The sequence below is a fragment of the Salvia miltiorrhiza genome, chromosome 3 (assembly GCF_028751815.1).
Source record: "Salvia miltiorrhiza cultivar Shanhuang (shh) chromosome 3, IMPLAD_Smil_shh, whole genome shotgun sequence".
NCBI classification, from domain to species: Eukaryota; Viridiplantae; Streptophyta; class Magnoliopsida; order Lamiales; family Lamiaceae; genus Salvia; species Salvia miltiorrhiza.
The window spans coordinates 31,484,188-31,504,551 of record NC_080389.1 but is presented as its reverse complement, the minus strand read 5'-3'; the positions used below and the strand labels follow the sequence as shown (position 1 = coordinate 31,504,551).

Genomic DNA, 20,364 nt, shown 5'->3' with positions numbered 1-20,364 from the left:
GGAACTTTGTCATTTTTTATTCTCAAATTTTGAAATAGGACACTTAAAAAGGAACAATAAATTTATATTAATAGGACACTTAAAAAAAACAGAGGGAGTATATATATATATATATATATATATATATATATATACTTTTATATATTCAAATTTGAATTAATCAATCATAATAATTAATATTTATTTAAAAATTAAAAATAAATATAAAAAATAACTATAAACCCTGATTACATTAGTGAACTTTAGTTAATTATTTTCTCAAAAAAAGACTTTAGTTAATTATCTTAAACTATACTAAAATATACTCTCTCCGTCACTCTCGAAGCTTGAGTAGTATTCTTTTTCGGGTTGTCTCGCGAAGTTTTGGTACTTTTCTTATATGGCAAAAGTTTTATCCTTTATAAATCTTTTCACTTTTTCATCTATTAACACACAAAATATTAACTCCTTAAAATCCAAGCTTCGTGGGAGAGAGAGAATAATAAATTAAACGATTAAAAACTATGAAAATTTGTCACAGCCCGCCCTAACTAGGGATAGTTAGGCCGAGTGATCCACGACTAGGGATGGGGTTAAAGAAGAAGGGGAAGAAAAGGGGCGTCATTTATAGCCGTAAAACTTACTCATCTTAATAAAACTCGTATTTTTTTTATTCATTAATACTCAATTGAAAACAGTCTATGAAAGACAGCATAAAACTTAATTAATATCAGTAATCAAGTTATACATCGTATGAAACCATTCTCTTAAGACTCAAAGTATGACATAACATACTATAACATCAACAACATCTTGCAGCGGAAAGTAGCTAGACATATGTATGAAGACATATTCTAGACAGGTTAACTATTTATTAACAACCCTGGAGACTCCGCTCATTGCAGCACCATCATCACATCAGCTCAACCTGCACATTTAGAAAACATATGCAGGGCTGAGTACAAAAGCACTCAGTGGGCACGTATGCCTAGGTATAAAAATACATGCTTCAAAACTGTAAATTGTCATGCCATCATAATCAGTACAGCAAGGGAGTTTTTCGCTAAAAAGGCCCAAGCTTACTAAGTTCATTTGTGATTCTTAAAGTTCGTCTGATCAGACTAAGTTCTTTTGTAATCTATCATATCTGAAACTGTGTGCCGGAGAGGTGGCCACCTCTCACGGTCACTTGACCGGCCAACCCGCTAGATGACTCACGGTCACTGGTGTACACTAGTCCTGGCAGGATAGCTATCAACTGCTCAGGACCCGAATTCGATTGCATCATTGGCAAAGCCAAAGCAGATAGATATCATACTAAAATTTAAACATTTTATGGCAAGACAATACTTGAAATAACTTTAACTCAAAGATTTTGTCATGAAATAACTTGCTCAAAGGTAGCATTAAACTCGTTTGATAGATATATAAAACTGAAATTAACAGTTAAATCATCTCACGCATTCATTCGTATAAGAGGCCTACGACACGCAGGGGATCTCTATATACGTATAGTAAAAGTAATGCCCACCTCGTTGTGTCTCTGTATCAATGAGTAACGTCACTCTCTCCCTCAAGTCGTTACTTCCCAAAAGGACCTTCATTGTTATGAAGAATTGATGAGAAGTTATAAAAGAAACCTCGATCAATAATCTAATCTCTTTTATGAAACATTAGTATCTCTAATGTTCATCTCTCTTGATTGTTAATCAATATAACAATTATTATCTCTCGTCATTACTCATTAATTATAACATCCTTATGTTATAATTAGCAGCTCTTCAATTAAAAGAAATATTTAACACATCGAAAAGTCCACTTTCTTAGCAGATCTATTCGCTCTCATCTCGTCTAATTAACCAATTAGAAGTTAAACTATCCATTAGGCATGTATTTGAGTCACGGGTCAACAAGAATTGACTATGCTCAAATCCTAATTTCACTAAAAATTTCGGCATGACCTATTCATATATAATGTCAACCACGAGATTTCAACGCGTGAATCTCACTACGTGAACTCGTCTCTCGACTCAAAACTTAACATCTTGACATCTTTTCAACGCAAACCAAACAATTCAAAATCATCAAAACTCTTTATCAGTAAACTATCATTTATACTCGACACCAATTGTTCGAGTGTCAGATACCAACATTTATGTGCGTTAATCATAACTCTCACAACTCACACCATTTAGTCATATCGTATCATCCATCAAAACAAATATAATCAAGTTGTTTTCTAGAAAGTTTTGCTGTTTTTGTGTCATCTTTAAAAATTCATAACAACCAACTCAATCATCATAAACTCTCATACCAATTGATCTCAAAAACTTCATGAAGTGTAGTTCACTCTAAAAATGGTAGTTAACCAAAAAGGTTAAAGGTTTTTGGAGATATTGCTCTTTTAGTGCAGGCTGTCAAAGATTGACAGTTTCTGCCAATTTTGTTTAGGCCATTAGAAACCAAGGCAAACCTTAATAAAATTCCATCAAATTTAATCATCCAAAACTAAAGGTATCCTTGAAGATTTGGTTAAAATTTCACAAGAGAAAACGTTCATATGATCTGCCAAATAAACAATGAAACTCATACACTTTTACTGTTGGACAAATATGACAGCAGAACAGGGCATTTTTGAAATAATAAACTGCTCTGTTTCAGAGGTCATAAAAATCGAAATCTTATGTTTTTAGAAAAGTATTGAAGTCTAGTTTCGTTTAAAAAAAACGGTGATGCAAAATCCTTCATGGATTAATAGATATAAACGTTTTTGTGAAGTCTACCAATAGTTGACAGATTCTGTCAAGGACTTTTCAAAATATCTTTAAAATAGCAAACATCATCCAAAAGACATGAAATTTTGTAGCAACGAAATACACATATCATAGATAAACATACTAAAATTTCAGAGCCATCAAGCAATGAAAACTCATCGAAACATAAGCTTGAAACTGCTGTAAAATTTTGACAGAATTCCAGTTTTAATTTCGTTCAACAATTATCATCCATAAATTGTAAATCAATTAGCATGCTCATGTGATATCGTAGAACACATATACGCAATAATATTCATTATGCAACGTCTCTAACTTCACGAATTTAAATAATCATACTCTAAAAATTTATACAATTTTCGTGCTTGGAAAAATACGAATTTAATATATATCGATTCTAGCATACCCCTAAGCACAAATATCTAGTCAAAACGATCAAACAAAAATCGAAAGACAAGCTAATATGTGAAAAACGGGGCTGCCCTCATGGGTTTCATAGCTACGGTTCGTTCCGTTCTTACTCCCTTCATTAAACATGCTCAACATCTACCCAAGAACAACATACTAAAATTTCACGACGATCCGACGTCGTTTCAAAATAAAGTCGAGAATCGACGTTTTTCGACGTCGACGAAAATCGAAAAGAAAACCATCAAAACGTAGGTAGAGATCTTACCTACTTAGATACGTGATCGAAAAGATGATCGGCGTTCATCTCGGTGCTCAAATCGGAGCTCAAAAGCTTGAGCTCAAGCTAAAAAATGGTATATGCGTGAATGGTGTGTGTGTTTTAGGTGTTAGTGTGTGTGAGTTGTGTGTGGGCTGAAAATCAACGTGAGTTAAGAGTGTTTGACTGAACTTGGGCGGTTGGGGGGTGGTTTTGGTGGGGTAGGGTTAGATATTTAGTCGTTAAATATCTCGTCTCGTCTCGTCTCGTCTCGTCTCGTCTCGTTTTAACGACTAACAACCCATACTCTTCGTTACTCGCCCTCTCAACCTCTACTCACTTTCATTACACTCGTAATTCTATATAAATATAGAAAACGCAAGCTCGTTCTCGAAATTCTGATAAACGAGCTCGGTTCGTTTATCGAGAAATCCCGATTTAGTATTCACTCGTCGTCCAAAAATAAAAACTTTCATTATTGGACTCGTATCGAAAAACTAAGAATATTTCTCGACGACGTGCACGTAAGATTTTGAAAGTCGACAAAAAGACGAAATAGCCGTATTTTACTATTCATCATCAAAAAGTCAAAAATTTCAAAAACGTCTTAACTGACTCAGATTTCACTTCCGAGTTCACCGTTCTCATTCAAATAATTATATAGAATTATTTGAATACTCAAACTCAAATACGGATATAAAATCCCACATCATTCTCACATCATCAAAAGAACATCTCAACATTTTTAAAATATAACAACAAAACTTCATATAACTCTTCATCTCTTTACAAAGTAAATCAAACAAGGGATCTAAACCCTAATTACTCAAATTCAATCAATTAAACACGTCATCAAAAGCCCGGGTATTACATACCATCCCCCTTAAAAAAAATTTCGTCCCGAAATTTGTACCTCTTGTAAATGTTTCGGGCACTTCTCTCACATCATATCATCAAGCTCTCTTTCCACTTCTTTCTAACTATAACGTCTCCACTGGACTTTAACCAGTGCAATCGATTTATTTCTCAATTGTCGAATCTTATGATTTAGCATCATCTGAGGTCTCTCTCTTCATAACTCAAGTCTGGTTCTAAGATCATTTCTTCTTAGTAAACCACATGGTTTGGGTCGGAAATATGTATCCTCTCAATTGTGACACGTGAAACACGTTATGCACATTTCCAAAGCTAGGTGGCAAAGCCAACCTATACGCTATTGGACCTATCTTTTGCAATATCTCGTAAGGACTTATAACTCTGGGTCTAAGCTGTCCTTTAACTCCAAATCTATTCATCCCCTTTGAGGGTGAAACCTTCAAGAAAACTTTGTTTCCTATCTCGAAACTTTGTCTCACATCCTATAGGCAAACTCAATTAGTGGCAACACATTCTCCCGATTTACTCCTCTATCAAGGATAGTAGTTCTTATCATATCTTCTATCGTCTGCTATGCTAAAATTCATCCTTGTACCCAACTCTTTCTGTAACTCATCCAAAAACGTGATGTAATATTTTTTTTTTTTTTTTTTTGAGGTGATCTACACTGGTACTCAATGCAATCTTATGATGTCACGAACATACAATTGTGCTAACTTATCTGGTCCATACGCGATTAGGATCGGTATGAAATGTGCAAATTTTGTTAGTCGATCTACAATCACTCAAATTGCTGTATTTCCTCTTTAACTTTTCGGTAAAGCTATCACAAAATCCATCGCTATGTGATCCCATTTCCACTCGGGAATCTCCAACGGTTTTAACTTCCCATAGGGTCGTTGGTGTAATGCTTTCACTTGCTGACAAGCTAAGCATCGCTCTACAAACGAAGCTATGTCTCATTTCATTCCGTCCCACAAAAATCTATTTTTTTACAACCTGATACATCTTTGTGCCTCCTGGGTGGGCGGTGTAAGGCGTGTCATGAGTCTCACTCATGATCGTATTCTTAAGTTCATCATCGCGGGGAATGCATCTTCTCCCCTCAAATAAGATAGCATTGTCTGATTTTTTTTTTTTTTTTTTTTTTTTTTTTTTGTAACTCTTGAGATCTCCTGCTCTTATCCTTTCTCGTAACTTGTTCATTGTCTCATCTTTCCTTGTGCTTCAATCACCATTTTCCTCAAACTAGGCATCGTCGCAACAATACTTGCTATCGTCCCTGGTGGTTTTATCATCTCTATCCTCATCTTGTCAAAGTCCTTTATAAGCTCATCCTCTCTCGTGAGAATACATCCTAACTTTGACGAGACCTTTCGGCTCAATGCATCGGCTACTACATTGGCCTTGCCAGGGTGATAATTAATGTCGCAGTTAACATCCTTTACTAATTCGAGCCATCTCATTTGCCTCATGTTAATATCCTTATGCTTGAAAAAGTATTTCAAAGTTTTGTGGTCCGTGAAAATCTCACATCTAACTCCGTAGAGATGATGTCTCCAATTTTTTTTTTTTTTTTTTTTTTTTTTTTTTGGGCATGCACAACGGCTGCAAGCTCTAAATCATGCATTGGATAATTTATCTCGTGGGATCTAAGTTGTCGTGATGCATAGACTATAACTCTTCCTTCTTGCATCAAAACACATCCTAGCCCATTCTTTGACGCATCTGTGTAGATGGTATACTCTTTATCCATTTCCGATTTATCAGCACTGGTGCTGTAGTCAATTTCCTTTAAGCTCTTAAAAACTCTTTTCACACTCCTCTTTCCAATTGTATTTAGCTTATTTTCTAAGTAATTGTGTCATCGGTCTTGCTATCGTGGAAAATCCTTCAATAAACCTCTGATAGTATCCTGCTAAGCCTAAAAAGTTGAGAATCTTGTTAGGCGTAGTTGGTGATCTCCACTCATGTACAGCTTGTACCTTGACGGGGTCAACTTTAATTCCTTCAGATGATATAACATGTCCTAGTAAAGTTACTTTGTTCAACCAAAACTCGCACTTGGTGAATTTGGCAAAAAGCTTCTCAACTCTTAGTGTTTCCAACATCGTTTTCAAATGTTTTGGAGCTCCTGCTCATTCTTCGAATAGATGAGAATATCATCTATGAAAACTAGGACAAATTTATCCAGTTATTGATGAAAACTTGATTCATGTGATCCATGAAAACTACTGGTGCTTTTGTCAAACCGAATGGCATAACTACGAACTCATAGTGCTCATACCTCATTTGAAAAGCTGTCTTAGGTGTATCCTTCTGTCAAAATTTGAACTGGTGGTAATATGATCTCAAGTCAACTTTCAAGAAAAACTCGCTCCTCGTAATTGATCAAACAAGTCATCTATCCTCGGCAAAGGATATTTGTTCTTGAGTGTCAATTTATTCAGATCTCGATAATCTATGCACATTCTCAACGTGCCATCCTTCTTTTTGACAAAAATGACCGGTGCTTCCCACGGGGATACACTAGGTCTAATAAAACCTAACTCGAGCAATTCTTGTAGCTGAATCTTCAGCTCTTGTAGCTCCTTAGGCGCCATTCTATAGGGTGCCTTCGACACTAGTGCTGATCCAGATTCTAGGTCGATAGTGAACTCCAACTATCTTGTTGGTGGCAATCCTGGTAAGACCTCGGGAAATACATCTCTATATTCCCTTACCACTACTACATCCTCAAAGTTTTTACTTGATTCTCCTTCATCATTCAAGTAAACTAGGTAAGCTTGTGCTCCTTTCTTCTTTACCAATTTCGACGCCTGAAGTGCCGAAATGATTGGAACTCTCTTCTTTCTATCAATGCCGTGAAAACATGTCTGTTCCTTCCCAGGTGGTTGGAAAGTTATCTGTCTCTTCTAACAATCAATCGGGGCAAAGTTCTCTGCTAACCAGTCCATCCTTAGAATAATGTCTACGTTCCACATAGGCATTAAGGGCAAGGTTCTTGTTTTCATCTTTAGTGATCCTAACTCAAACTCTAATTTAGAAATCATGTGAGAAACTATAGTAGCTCTTCCTACAGGAGTGATTACTCTCAACTTGGGACTAGCTCGTTTTGGTTCGAGTTTGAAGGTAACATGCTTCAAACACTTAAAGAATGCGAGGCTCCTGTATTAAACAGGATTCTAACTGATGCATCCAATAACTTGCCCAATACTACCTTAAAGTCCTGCCTTAAACCGGCACATAAAACTCAAACATCTCATCATCAGTATCCATCTTCTGATGAGCAAATCGTGATAGCTCACAGAATTCTCGGTTATACTCTACAACCGATTTCTTTCCTTGCATCAAACTTCGATAGTCAGCCTCTTGCTGCTTACTGTACTCCTTGGTACATATTTCTCAAGAGTAGCCTTGAATTGTTCTCAGGTGTAGTTTACCAGTTGCTCGGGTGTTAAAGTCTTCTGACGTGCCTCTCACTAGTCTTATACATCAAAAGAATCTACTAGGATAACTCAAAAGTTGTAAGGGTTCAACACTAGAACGACATCAAAACAAATTGTTCAAGAGACTCAAATGAATGACCAGAGGGTGGAATGAAGTAACTACCAGGTCGAACAAAAATGACCTAGAGTAAGAACCCATCTGGCTTTTCAATCGAAAGTTGAAACACATGGGTTTATAAACCCAAAACACGTCTACTGAGATTTGGATCATGCGGACTGGCCAGGTCCAACATAATCACTCCCCAGTCACACGGGATATACTATCCCGAACTTGGAAATTCTGTGTCTTCTAAACCCTCAACATACTATACATAACAAAACTTAAGTTCACACCAGCAAGCTAAAAGCTTAAACTCAGGGTCCTATGTTCTAGACTCTTGTTTCGAAAGTTCAATATTTTTTTACTCTCCTCTCATGTTGCGGTGGTGGTGGCGGAGTATTATCCCGCCTATCCTTCTCCTCACACTCTTGATGACATCTTTGAGGCATTTTTGAAATCACAAAAGGAAAACTCAACTCGACCAACGCTCTAAGCATCCTCAAAACTCAAGTTCAATTTACTAACTCAACTTTAAGGAAAACCCTCACGGTCGCCTTAACATTCATCTGTAAGGCAATAAGCACTCACGAAATGCTAACAAAAAGACCACTCTGGTCAACCTAATATATCCATCAGTAGAATGCCTCTTTTTAGAGGGCTTACATAAAGGGGTTATTTAAACCCTACAAAAACCATAGTATCTATCGTAATGTCCCTTCTAAATCGACACCATTAATAGTACTATGTCTCGGTCTGGACTACCTACGGTAATTGCTACCAGTTAACTCATCTAGTTGCTACTTTAGCACACTAGGAACATCCATCTATTTAACATCAGTAGGGTACTAAATTCGCATGCTTATCTATCAGCATGTCAAAAGCTTAAGTATCAGTATCTCCTAAGTAAGTTATATACATCGCAATGTAATTGAAACTAATCAAAAACAAAGGTGTACTGCTCATACTCTCAAGATCATCCTTAGCTCTAGCCTACATCAACTTCTCTTCTCATCCTCATCAACTCTAGCCCTCCTCGGCTACTTCTCATCCTCATTATCGTTTATCATTTTATCATCTTTGGTAACTGATACTCAAGGATCGACTCGATATCTACTACACTCTTTAGAGTCCCTGGTAGAAAACAAGCATCCGGTCAGTAGATCCGCATAGAAAATCTGGGTATCTGTAACAAATCCCATCTCCTGTGGGTCCAATGCTCAAGACGACATGTCCCATCATATTGAGTGGCTTTCTTCCTTGCTCAATCCTACCACTCGATTGGTAGCACGGGGACTAGGTGCACGATGCCATCCAGTCTAGTAACAACCATAAGGCTTTCATCCTTTCATAGTCTATGAACATGTGTTTGAAAATCTGCTAGGGTATCTCTGTACCACATACTGTACGCCTCGTCCTCATATCCGATCTTTCCTGAGTTCGATCTCACAACAGTCCACTTTCGTGCAGTGCCAACAGTCCTGGCCAACCTATAAGGAGAACTTAAAGGTGACTCTAGGAACTAACTCTACTTGGCTCCAGCAACAGAAATAAACAAAACATAACTTAGCAAAACTCCTATTAAGTAGTACTGTTATCTTAAAACTCAAGCTCAAAACATCTAAATTCTCATCTCGTCCCATCTTTACTCAGTAGAGAATCTCTCTAAACAATGATATTAGATCCCTTAATCTAAATCATCGTGACTCAGTAAGACAACTCAACAATTCTCTCTCAAAGCCATCTCCAAAGACTATGGCTCATGATACCTCCTCAAGTACCATTAAGGTTGCGTGAGCAAAACTCGCGTCACAAAACAACTCAACATATCATACAATATCTCATTGCAGCATGCTAATAACTCATCATTAATCATGCTATTATACTCAAGCTCATAACTCAAACTCATAACTCAAACCAACAAGTACATAAAGCAATTGCTAATTCTCTCAAGCTTTAGCTCTAAGTTCTCATTTTCATCCTTCTACTTAGTAAAAACAATCTCTCTTAACAATGACATTAGATTCCTTCATCTAAATCATCGTGACTTATCACAACTGCTCAAACAATTCTCATCACAAAACATCTCAAATACATCACATCATAACTCATAATTATGCATCCTCAATCATATAACATCATATGATATAAACGCTCTCATGATTCATCATGTAACATCAACATATGCTCTTACAACATAATAACTCATTATTAATCATGTTGTCATCCTCAAACTCAAACTATGCACCTTTAAAGTGTAAGATCATAACTCATCATATAACCTCAACATCATGCTCTTCAAAATTTAACGTCAAATAAACTTTGAAATTTTACATACCTCGTTGAGCCTGGTGTGATGGTGCGCCGAGCTCACGGTTGTTAATAACTATTAGTCTAGTGACTCATTCTAGACTAAACTCAAGACTTCTAATTCAGAGCTTTCCTGAATTCATCACATCATAAGGAGAACATGTGAAAAAATTAGTGGTGCTCTGAACTTGAACTCTATGTGCTCATGTTTGACTGATGAAGTTATGAAGCTTCAACTCTCTCTTTAAAAAAAATGAAAGTGTATTGGGTGATTGGTGTGAAGTGATGAATAACAAATTTGCTAAGTATAACTATGACGGATGAGTTTTGAGGGTAGGTGGGTGAGAGAGGGAGTAGGTGGATGTGTGTTAGGTGAGGGAGAGAAGTAGGTTGAAATAAAATAAAATAAAATAAAATAAAAAGTCTTTCGGGTTGTACTATGAAAACTGTAATAATCGTTCAGTGTTTGCTTAAATAAATAGCTCGTGTAGATGCTAAATGTTTAATGTTCAATTTAAATAAATATGAAATGCATAAGAATTTAAATGACTAACATTTACAAAAAGGATTTTGCAAATCGTTTGTTGGAATTAAAATAAATCGTTTTTATTTCTCCAGCATAATCATCCTAATCTAAGCTTGAAATAAATTCTAAACTTAATCGAAATGAGCGGGGTATTACATTCCTCCCGCCTTACAAAAATTTCGTCCTCGAAATTGCATACCTTGATAATCTAGCTGAGGATACTAGTCTTTTATTTCATCCTTCTCTTTTATGACCTTTTCCATCCTGTGATGGTTCCACTACATGACGAGAACAATATTATTGCCTCGTAAAACTTGAATCTTGCGATCAAGTATCTGGACTGATTTCTCTTCACAACTTAGGTACTGGCTATGACTACTTTATCTTGCTTAATCACATGCTTTCTTAATTGCGAGATGCTATACGTATTGTATACATCCACAATGTTTGGTGGCAGAGCCAACTTATAGGCTACAAAGGCCTAACTTATCTAGGATCTTAAAAGGTCCTATATAACGGGGTCGTAACTTGCCCCTCTTTCCGAAACGTATAACTCCCTTTGAGGGAGAGACTTTGAGGAAAACTCGATCCCCAACATTAAATTCTAATTCCGATCGGTGTTTATCGGCGTAAGACTTTTGTCTATTTTGAGTTTCTTTGATTCTTTGCTTGATGTGGTCTACTTTCTCAATCATCTGTTGGGCCAGTTCAGGACCTAACAACATTCTTTCACCCACTTCATCTTAGTAAAGTGGTGAACTACCTTAATTGTTTCTTTCGTCCTAAGTCACCTTCTCAGATTTGACTAGGGAATTCTAACATCAAACTTTTCTCATTATCTTGGTAACTTTCACTTAAAGATTAATGGCACTCCTTCTGCCATGTAAACTCATTTTTTCATTTCCAATTGATTATTTAATGGGGGTTTCTAAGTTTCCATTGTAGTGGCGTTTCAACTTTATTCTTGCTGTAGCTTCTGGCACTTTAGCCAAATCATTCACTCCCTTAGCTTAAGCATACTAACCTTGGGGTTGGTTTATACCTTAAGTTTAGTTCTAGTGCTTTCCTTCCATTTCCTTTTTCTTTACCTCCATCTTGAGGTGGTGTACATATCTTGTTTGTGCGTGAACTTTTTCCTTCTCCAATTGTTGTAGTGACTCGGTGGTGAGAGTCTCGTTCATTGCTTGTTCCTTCATAATATCTCCCTAGTTTACTAGGGGAAATGAAAATCCCATGCCGCGATTCATTTACGAACTCCTTTACGCATTTCTCATTATTCATTTATAAATGACTTAAATAAGCATTTTAAACTCCATTGTAAAGGAATTGATTTAAAACATTTTAATCCTTTTTTAAAAAAAATCCATACTCATAAAGCCTTAACTCATGCTCTATCTCATATTCTATCTCTTTACTCAACTCTATATGAACTCTCCACTCATCTCAAATCCTTAAGTTCAAGGATAGGTTTCAAGAAAATCATGGTACTAAGTCTCGATTTATCTATCATATAAGGCTCTTCTAATCTCATTCAACACATAGATAACACAATCAAACATTATCAAAACATGCTCTGTTTTTACATTGACTCAACTTCAAAATCTAACTTGTTCTTACTCCGACACCTCCTGGACTCGAGACTCATACCAAAAGAAAGATCTTCGAGTCTATTTTCATATATAAAAAAAAATAGTGTAAAAAAAACTCCAAGTATTGTAGGAGATATGACTGTTTTACTACAGTCTACCATATTCGGCAGTTTTGAGCAATCGTAAACTTGGATTTTTGAAACAAAATAGTAAATGTTGTCAAACTGGACTCAATTTTTTGTGGATATCTAGCTAACACAATAAGGTTAATACCATAAAATTTTGGAAAGCTAGATCACACAGGAAGCTACTGAAATGAATGACTCTTTCCCCTGCTCTCTGAAACTCTCGGTAGTAATGTGCAGTTTCGGTTTTGTATTTTATAAAAATAGTAAACGAAGTCCAAATGACTTGAAATTTTACCGATGTTCTCAAGACTCATGTAGAGACTTGGTATAAAAGTTTCAAAGCTTTTTGACATTGAAAAACCATCGATCACAGTAGGTCAGTAGGCCTACGAAATTCACCAAAATCTCATCTCAAACTCTTAAAATACTCAACTCAACATTCCTTCAAGAAAACTCATCAAAGCTCATTTTAAACACATATAACACTCACAAACATTCAAGCACATTATAATGCTCATCATACTCAAATCTTGACTCTCTTCTTACATCATAACCTCAAATCTCTAGTAAAACGTTTCAATGAACGCATCATTAAAATTCTCTTCTCATTTTCATGCTCAAAATTACTCAAATACTCAAACACGATCTCATTCATCATATAAATCATTATATACATATAGATTCCGTTTTATCATGTACTAAACTCTAATGAAACTTCATGTATCATCATAAAACTTTTAATAAAACATGACAAACTTTCACATAATGGTCATAAAGCAATTAGACCTCGTTTTATCAATCATCGACTTCTCAAAATATGAAAACTCAAAAACTCATACAAACTAAACTAAGTCAAAAAATTTCTTAGCCAACAAAAGACTTACTCAAACATAATTATACATTAATATCATGCTCAAATACATATATCTTAAGCCAAAATCACTTAAATGACACATAGGCAAAAAGTCCTAATTTTTATTAAACTAAACTCTTTTGAAAATATCGCTAATCATGTATAACCTATTGATCAAATCATAGATCTAACATCCTAGGTTACCAATTAGCACAAATCAACATCATAAAACAAGATCACATATAGATACACATGTATGTCATCTTCTTCCTCAAACTAACAATTTTCATTTTTCATCTCTCAACCTCAAGCTTCAATCTCATCCATCATTAATCATCTAGATCATCTCATAAACTCAAATCCATCATCAATACATCAATTGATCCATAGGATCTCAACATCCCAATTTTAGGTAAACCAACCCAATAGAAAAATCTATATCTCATGGCTAATCATCAAGATATTCATATATATTAACTCAATAATCATCAATCATCATATAACTCAAGCCAATTCAAGAAAACAAACAACAAAATTTCGTAGGGTTTCAAGCCTCTAATTTTCGAAAATTTCATAGAAATAAGTTGGGTGATTTTCTTGCTCAATCATGATCATATACTCACATATAACATCATACAATCTAGATCTATAAAAATAAGAATCTTTTACCCAAGATTAAACAAAGATCAAAGTTTTCCTTTCTCACTCTTCAAACCAAACCCCACGGTCCTCTTGAAATCTTCAAGAATTGAAAGGTGTTTATGTTGATTTGGTGGAGGGTTTGATCTTGATGTGAACTTGGAAGCTTTGGTGATTCATCTATGGTGATCTTTTGGAGCAAAATCGGAAGAGAGGGAGAGAAATTGAGAGTGGCCGAATGGTGAAGAAAATAAGGGAAATGAAGTGAATTTGTCTTGCTTAGGAAGGATGATTGGAGACCAAATACTATTCACCATTTAATACTTGTTCCCCCCTAAACCTACACATTAATCCCTTCCCTTCATCTTCATACCACACGTCCACCTCAAGTAATGCTAAGGAAATTAATCACATGCTTATTAGATTAAAATAATCATGTGTGTGTAAGGTTGTGTAGTCTAGAATAAATCATGTGTTAAGCTACATTAATAAAATTATAAAAGACTAATTACTAATTAATGCAATGCTATAACACAAAACTCTTGTGACCAATATTTAAAATAAATATAGCACTAATATTAGTGCACTCACTCAATTATAATATTCCTCATCATAGGAAAAATAATTTGAAAATATTTTGTTTGGAAAAATTTTCATAAACCGGCATTCTTTGATTTCTCGGTAAAAATAAACTGCACTTGCTTTGAAAACTTAATTAAAATTCCAAGTGCTAAAGTCATCGAATAGAAATCATAATAACTTGCTCACAATGACATACGTAACAAAACTCACATAATCAATCAGTCACGTAATTTCACATAATATTACGTCAAAGCAGTCGGTAAACACAGACAAACTAGACGTCTCTCCGACCGACTTTTTTTTTTTTTTTTTTTTTCAAGGTTTTTCACTCTTTCTTTCTCGACTCTATTTCCAACTCATTATTCCTATTTTCTTAATATGACAGTCAATCTCTCTGACATATCAGTACTCTCAATAGTGTTAAGACACTATCTCACAACATAGGGAAAAGTACGGGGTGTTACATGTACTATCAAATTTAGATAAAATTCATGACTTCATGCATAATTTAAAATTCATGTGGCTCATATAAATACACTTAACTCACCAATTATAACTTATGCACCACATTTATAAAAATTTCCTTTAACTAAGCACATTAAAACACATATATAACGATTAAATCACATCAGATAAATCAAACCAGTTTTTATTACTAATGGATGTCGAACCCTAATTATTAATAATTAAGCCCTTAATCAGGGATTAAAAGTCGGGGTATGACATATTATCCCCCTTAAAAGAAATTTCATCACGAAATTTGTACCACAGAAAATAATTCTGGGTACTTCTCCTTCATGCTAGAATCGAGTTCCCTCGTTCTTTTGCGGCGGTTCATTGCTCCTACCTCATTCCAAGGGCTCATCTACGAGGTATTCTATTTTCCAAAGACCAAAATGGTCATCAGCCCATTTCTTGTTACCTACACATACACAACACTTTCCTATGAATCTATCTTAAAACTATCATAGACCAATTAACTTAAGTTCTCGTACTCGAACACTATATTACGGTCTTAACTTAAACTCTGAATTTCTATCATAATGAGTGGTCAATATCACTAATAGGACAAAGACTAATCTCAACTAATCACAATGAGATACAATTATATGAAGCCATAGTTTGGGTAGTATACTACATCGGTAGACTAACACTTCTTGGTCTTATCAAACAAGGGGATCTATTATGACAACTCACGAGTTGCAAGGCTCAAACTCAACACAACAACAAAACAAGGTGTTGTAGAAATTGTTCAAGAGAATCAAAAGAATGACCAGAGGGTATGAAATGATTAACTACTAGGTCGAACAAAATGACCTCGAGTATGAACCTTTCTGGCTTTTCAACCGAAAGTTGAAACACATGGGTTTTCAACCCAAAAGACGTCTACTGAGATTTGGATCATGTGAACTGGCCAGGTCCAACATCATCACCTCCCAGTCACACGGGAAACATCGTCCCGAACTTGAAGGGCCATGAACATACTATACATAACAAAACATAAGTTCATTATGACAACTAAACTTATCTTAAGGTTCCCTATCCTATTGATCTCAAACCCCAAACCTCTCTTAAGACATATACACACAGACATACGTACACAGGCAAAACACACTATTCATAAAATCTATCCTGTAGCAAAAAGTCAATTTGATATTCCGTCGCACTTGAATATTCGAACGTAGAGACTATGGTTCAACCTTTGATGCAACGTTTAGCTTGAATTCGTCATTCTGTGCTTTTCCTTTACCTCGTACATATCTTTTCATTCCTCTTTGTAGTTCAAAAGAACCATCATTTTCTTAAGGGAGCTGAGACGTTCTAAGTTCTCTTTCATTATTCTAAATCATCACCTTAAGAATCTAGATTGTAGAGATATCCTACTAATCTAGTAGTCTATGTTCTTTTGAAATTGTGATCATGCATCTTATAGCAATCTATGTTCTCTGGGAAAACATATGTCACTTTTCTATCATTCATCTGATCATAACATCATAGACTGCGAAAATATGCCATGAAAGGCAAAACATTCAACATTTCATCATAACATGCTCTTCACATAAACATATTCATGAAGCATTTAGAACATTAACATCTTTAAAACGTTGAAACTGCAGTTACCTTCTTTCCTTGATTGAGCACGATGCAATGGAGTGTTGAGCGGTGCCATATGAACCCATGTAAGTATAAAGAATCAAACTAGACTCGACTCTTTAGAATAAGGTTTCTAGGGCCAGAGCGAACGAACCGCTCTGATACCACTCTGTCACAGCCCACTATCCCAATGACGGGTTAACCGGGGTTATGACTTGGGGTGAACAATAAGAAATAGAAATGGACAATTACTTAACATTAAAGTATATGGAAATGTCACTCATAGATAAAATGCTAGGATCATATATGATTATTTGGATACTTATAAAACATACACATAAATGAAAACTGATTAAGGTGGTTTACCCAATAACACGTATCACAACGTCATAACATAGAGCTATCCTAATCAAAGTGTTTTGCAGCGGAAAACGTGTGAGATATACATATGAAGATGTATACTCAAGGTTACATTTCTTGAAATAATCAAAGGAACACCCGCTCAACATCATTCCATTCCATCAGCTGCTCAACCTGCACATTTAGAAATACATGCAGGGCTGAGTATAAAAATACTCAGTGGGCACGTATGCCTAAGTATAAAAATACATGCTTCAAAACTATAAATTGTCATGCCATCATAATCAGTACAGCAAGGGAGTTTTTCGCTAAAAAGGCCCAAGCTTACTAAGTTCATTTGTGATTCTTAAAGTTCGTCTGATCAGACTAAGTTCTTTTGTAATCTATCATATCTGAAACTGTGTGCCGGAGAGGTGGCCACCTCTCACGGTCACTTGACCGGCCAACCCGCTAGATGACTCACGGTCACTGGTGTACACTAGTCCTGGCAGGATAGCTATCAACTGCTCAGGACCCGAATTCGATTGCATCATTGGCAAAGCCAAAGCAGATAGATATCATACTAAAATTTAAACATTTTATGGCAAGACAATACTTGAAATAACTTTAACTCAAAGATTTTGTCATGAAATAACTTGTTTGAACGTAACATTTAAACTCATTTGATATATATATGAAACTGAAATTAACAGTCAGATCATCTCATGCATTCATTCGTATAAGAGGCCTACGACACGCAGGGGATCTCTATATACGTATAGTAAAAGTAATGCCCACCTGGATAGGCAAAGCTTGAAGATCATAATCACATAAACTCGTCTTGGGAAAGCAGCGCTAATCCCCTTGGTTCATAAAGCCTACAAGAAATTCTATTCTTAATAGATCTCGTGAAGCTAACTTAAAGTCTTAGTGGATGTACTAAACATACTTGATTCATCACGCCGGGTTTCCAAAATTTAGTAAATAAATAATTAAAAACTAAATTCTTGAGTTAAGGACACCAACAATACCCTTGCTTGACTTTTCATAAAACTTTTTAACTTGAAAATAAATTCGATGCACAAATATTTCTTTCAAAGGCATAATATAATCTCATCACTTCGTTATATCTCATAGCATATAATTCACGTAATTTGTATGCACATAAAATCTATGATGAAATTCGCATGATCAATATTTAAACGAGCTCAATTAAATAGGCCCATATTAGTATTTAAAGATGCAGCTCTATTTCTGTAAATAAATTTAGTCCAGCTAGATCAATAAATGGACAGCCCAAATTAATAAATAAAATGTAATCTAAATAAGTCCATATCTTATCTCAGTTGAAAGTCCAAGACATAATAGTCCAAGCCCACTTCCCTTTTCTTTTCTCCCTCTCTCTCTCAGCATTCTCTCTCTCTCACCACTCCCATCGGTCTCCCTCTCTCCTTCTCGCCACTCTCTCTCCCTTCCTCTCATCTCACGCCGCCGCCGCTGCCTACAAATTCGCCGGCGCGTCGCCGGCGTACCACCGCCGCCCTCATCTCTCTCTGTCTTTCTCTTTCTCCCTCTAAATTTCCGGCGACAGCCACCACCACCACCGTTGCCAATCCAGCCCCTGTTCACAGATCTCTCTCTAACTCACAACCATGGTCAAGACTCACACACCCACAAATCGAAACGGTCACCGGGAACCATCTCCTTTCCCATCTCCCTCGATCTACCTTTCTTTCCACCTCCGGCACCAACGACTCCTCACCGCCGATGTGCCTGTACTCCCTCATCTCTCACCGCCTCTGTCTCCCTCTCGGATTCAGGCTCGCCGAGCCCCTGCTCAACTCACCGTCTGCACTCTCCGGCAACCGCAGCGGTGCCACGGCCGCCGCCCTCTTCCCCTGCCTAAATCAGCCACCACCGCCGTCCGTCGACCCTCTCCAGACCCGGCTTACACACCCAACAAACATATAGCATTCTTCTTCTTCTTCTCTTCTATTTACTAGTACAGTTTTTCTTAAAAGCATTTATGTAAATGTAAAACTTGTGAAAAGTTATTCCAAAAATTCATGTATGTTTTTCTTTAACATGGGCTGATTTAGTAAAATATACATAAGCTTATATATATATATATATATATATATATATGTATACACACACACGAACATATGAAAGATGAAAGCTAATATATCTGAAATTGTATGCTTATAGCTGGAATAAAAATCTGTGAAAAAAATACAGTAGGCCGGAGTAGGACACTGAAAGTGGGACAAATGTGATTTTTTTTTTATCAGTATATGCTTATTTTGATCGTACTTTCTGTTTTATTCAGGTAGAACTGCTCAAGGCAAAGATTCAGAAAATGTTTGGGGAAAATCCAAAGGAATCGAAAACAGTTGCAAGAATAATTAACAAAACTCATTTTGGGCGTTTAAGCCGTCTTCTTAATGATTCAATGGTCAAAGCTTGTGTTGTTCATGGTGGATCGCTGGATGAAGATAATCTGTAAGAAAATAATCAAGTATTCTTTTTCTTGCCTTAAGCTCTATAAATGTTTCGGTGCAAATCATAACTATTTGTATATATTATTAATATCTTCTTGCAGTTACATAGAACCAACATTACTGTTAGATCCTCCACTTGAAGCTGAAATCATGACGGAAGAAGTCTTTGGTCCATTGCTTCCCATAATCACTGTGAGATATACCCATCTTTTACATATGTTAATTAAGGAGTGATCCATTGCCGATTTTAGTCTTCGAATTTAAAAGCCGAAATTACCTATCATTAATTAAAACTTTTAGTGATCCGTTAGCGATCGAAATGATTTTTTGTTTTTGAAAAAAAAAATTACAATAATTTTTTTTTGATTCAATCATTAATATTACTCCCTCCGTCCATGAAAGAACTTTCTAGGAGGGAGTGACACGAGTTTTAAGAAAAACTATTGTTGAGTGTATTGAGAGTGGATAAAAGGTAGTTGAGTGTATTGGGAGTGGTGAAAAGGTGTTATAATTAATATTGAGAGTTGTGAAAAGTGAAAAGTAAGAGGATTATAAGTGGTGGGGTATAGTCCATAAATAAGTAGGAAGTTCTTTTGTGGACGTCCCAAAGAGGAAAGATAAGAAGTTCTTTCGTGGACGGAGGGAGTATTATTTTTTAAATTATTTTAAAATCGATCGATATTTTGGTGATTAATATTATTATCTTTTAGTATTTTTGATCGCTAATTTGAATGCTAATATTAATTTTTTTTGAATCATCGTTAATATTAAACTTTTTATTGTTTTAAAATCGATCGCTAATATATATATATATATAGGCGACCGACTAGGGTGTAAACAATTTTTAACATATAAAATATGAATTAACTAAAATGTATGAATTTTATGTAAAACACATATAAATGTACTGTATAGCTATATGATTTGTGAAAAAATAATTTTTTTGCTACCTATGAGATTC

At 35.6% G+C, this 20,364-nt stretch overlaps 1 protein-coding gene and 1 long non-coding RNA gene across 2 annotated transcripts in view; one reads left to right on the top strand and one right to left on the bottom strand.

The window, feature by feature from the left end:
• The window catches only part of LOC131014069 (aldehyde dehydrogenase family 3 member F1-like), a 35,723-nt gene that overhangs the window by 4,165 nt on the left and 11,194 nt on the right, over positions 1 to 20,364 (top strand). Inside the window, exons 7-8 of the mRNA XM_057941991.1 lie at positions 19,232 to 19,404; positions 19,505 to 19,595. Of these exons, the coding sequence (XP_057797974.1) occupies positions 19,232 to 19,404; positions 19,505 to 19,595 (264 nt within the window). The remainder of the gene's footprint in view (positions 1 to 19,231; positions 19,405 to 19,504; positions 19,596 to 20,364) is intronic.
• On the bottom strand, positions 734 to 3,873 carry LOC131014108 (uncharacterized). The gene is made up of 3 exons (XR_009098053.1): positions 3,430 to 3,873; positions 1,511 to 1,577; positions 734 to 907 (listed from the first exon to the last, which is right to left on the bottom strand). It is a non-coding gene; the product is annotated as an uncharacterized LOC131014108 (long non-coding RNA).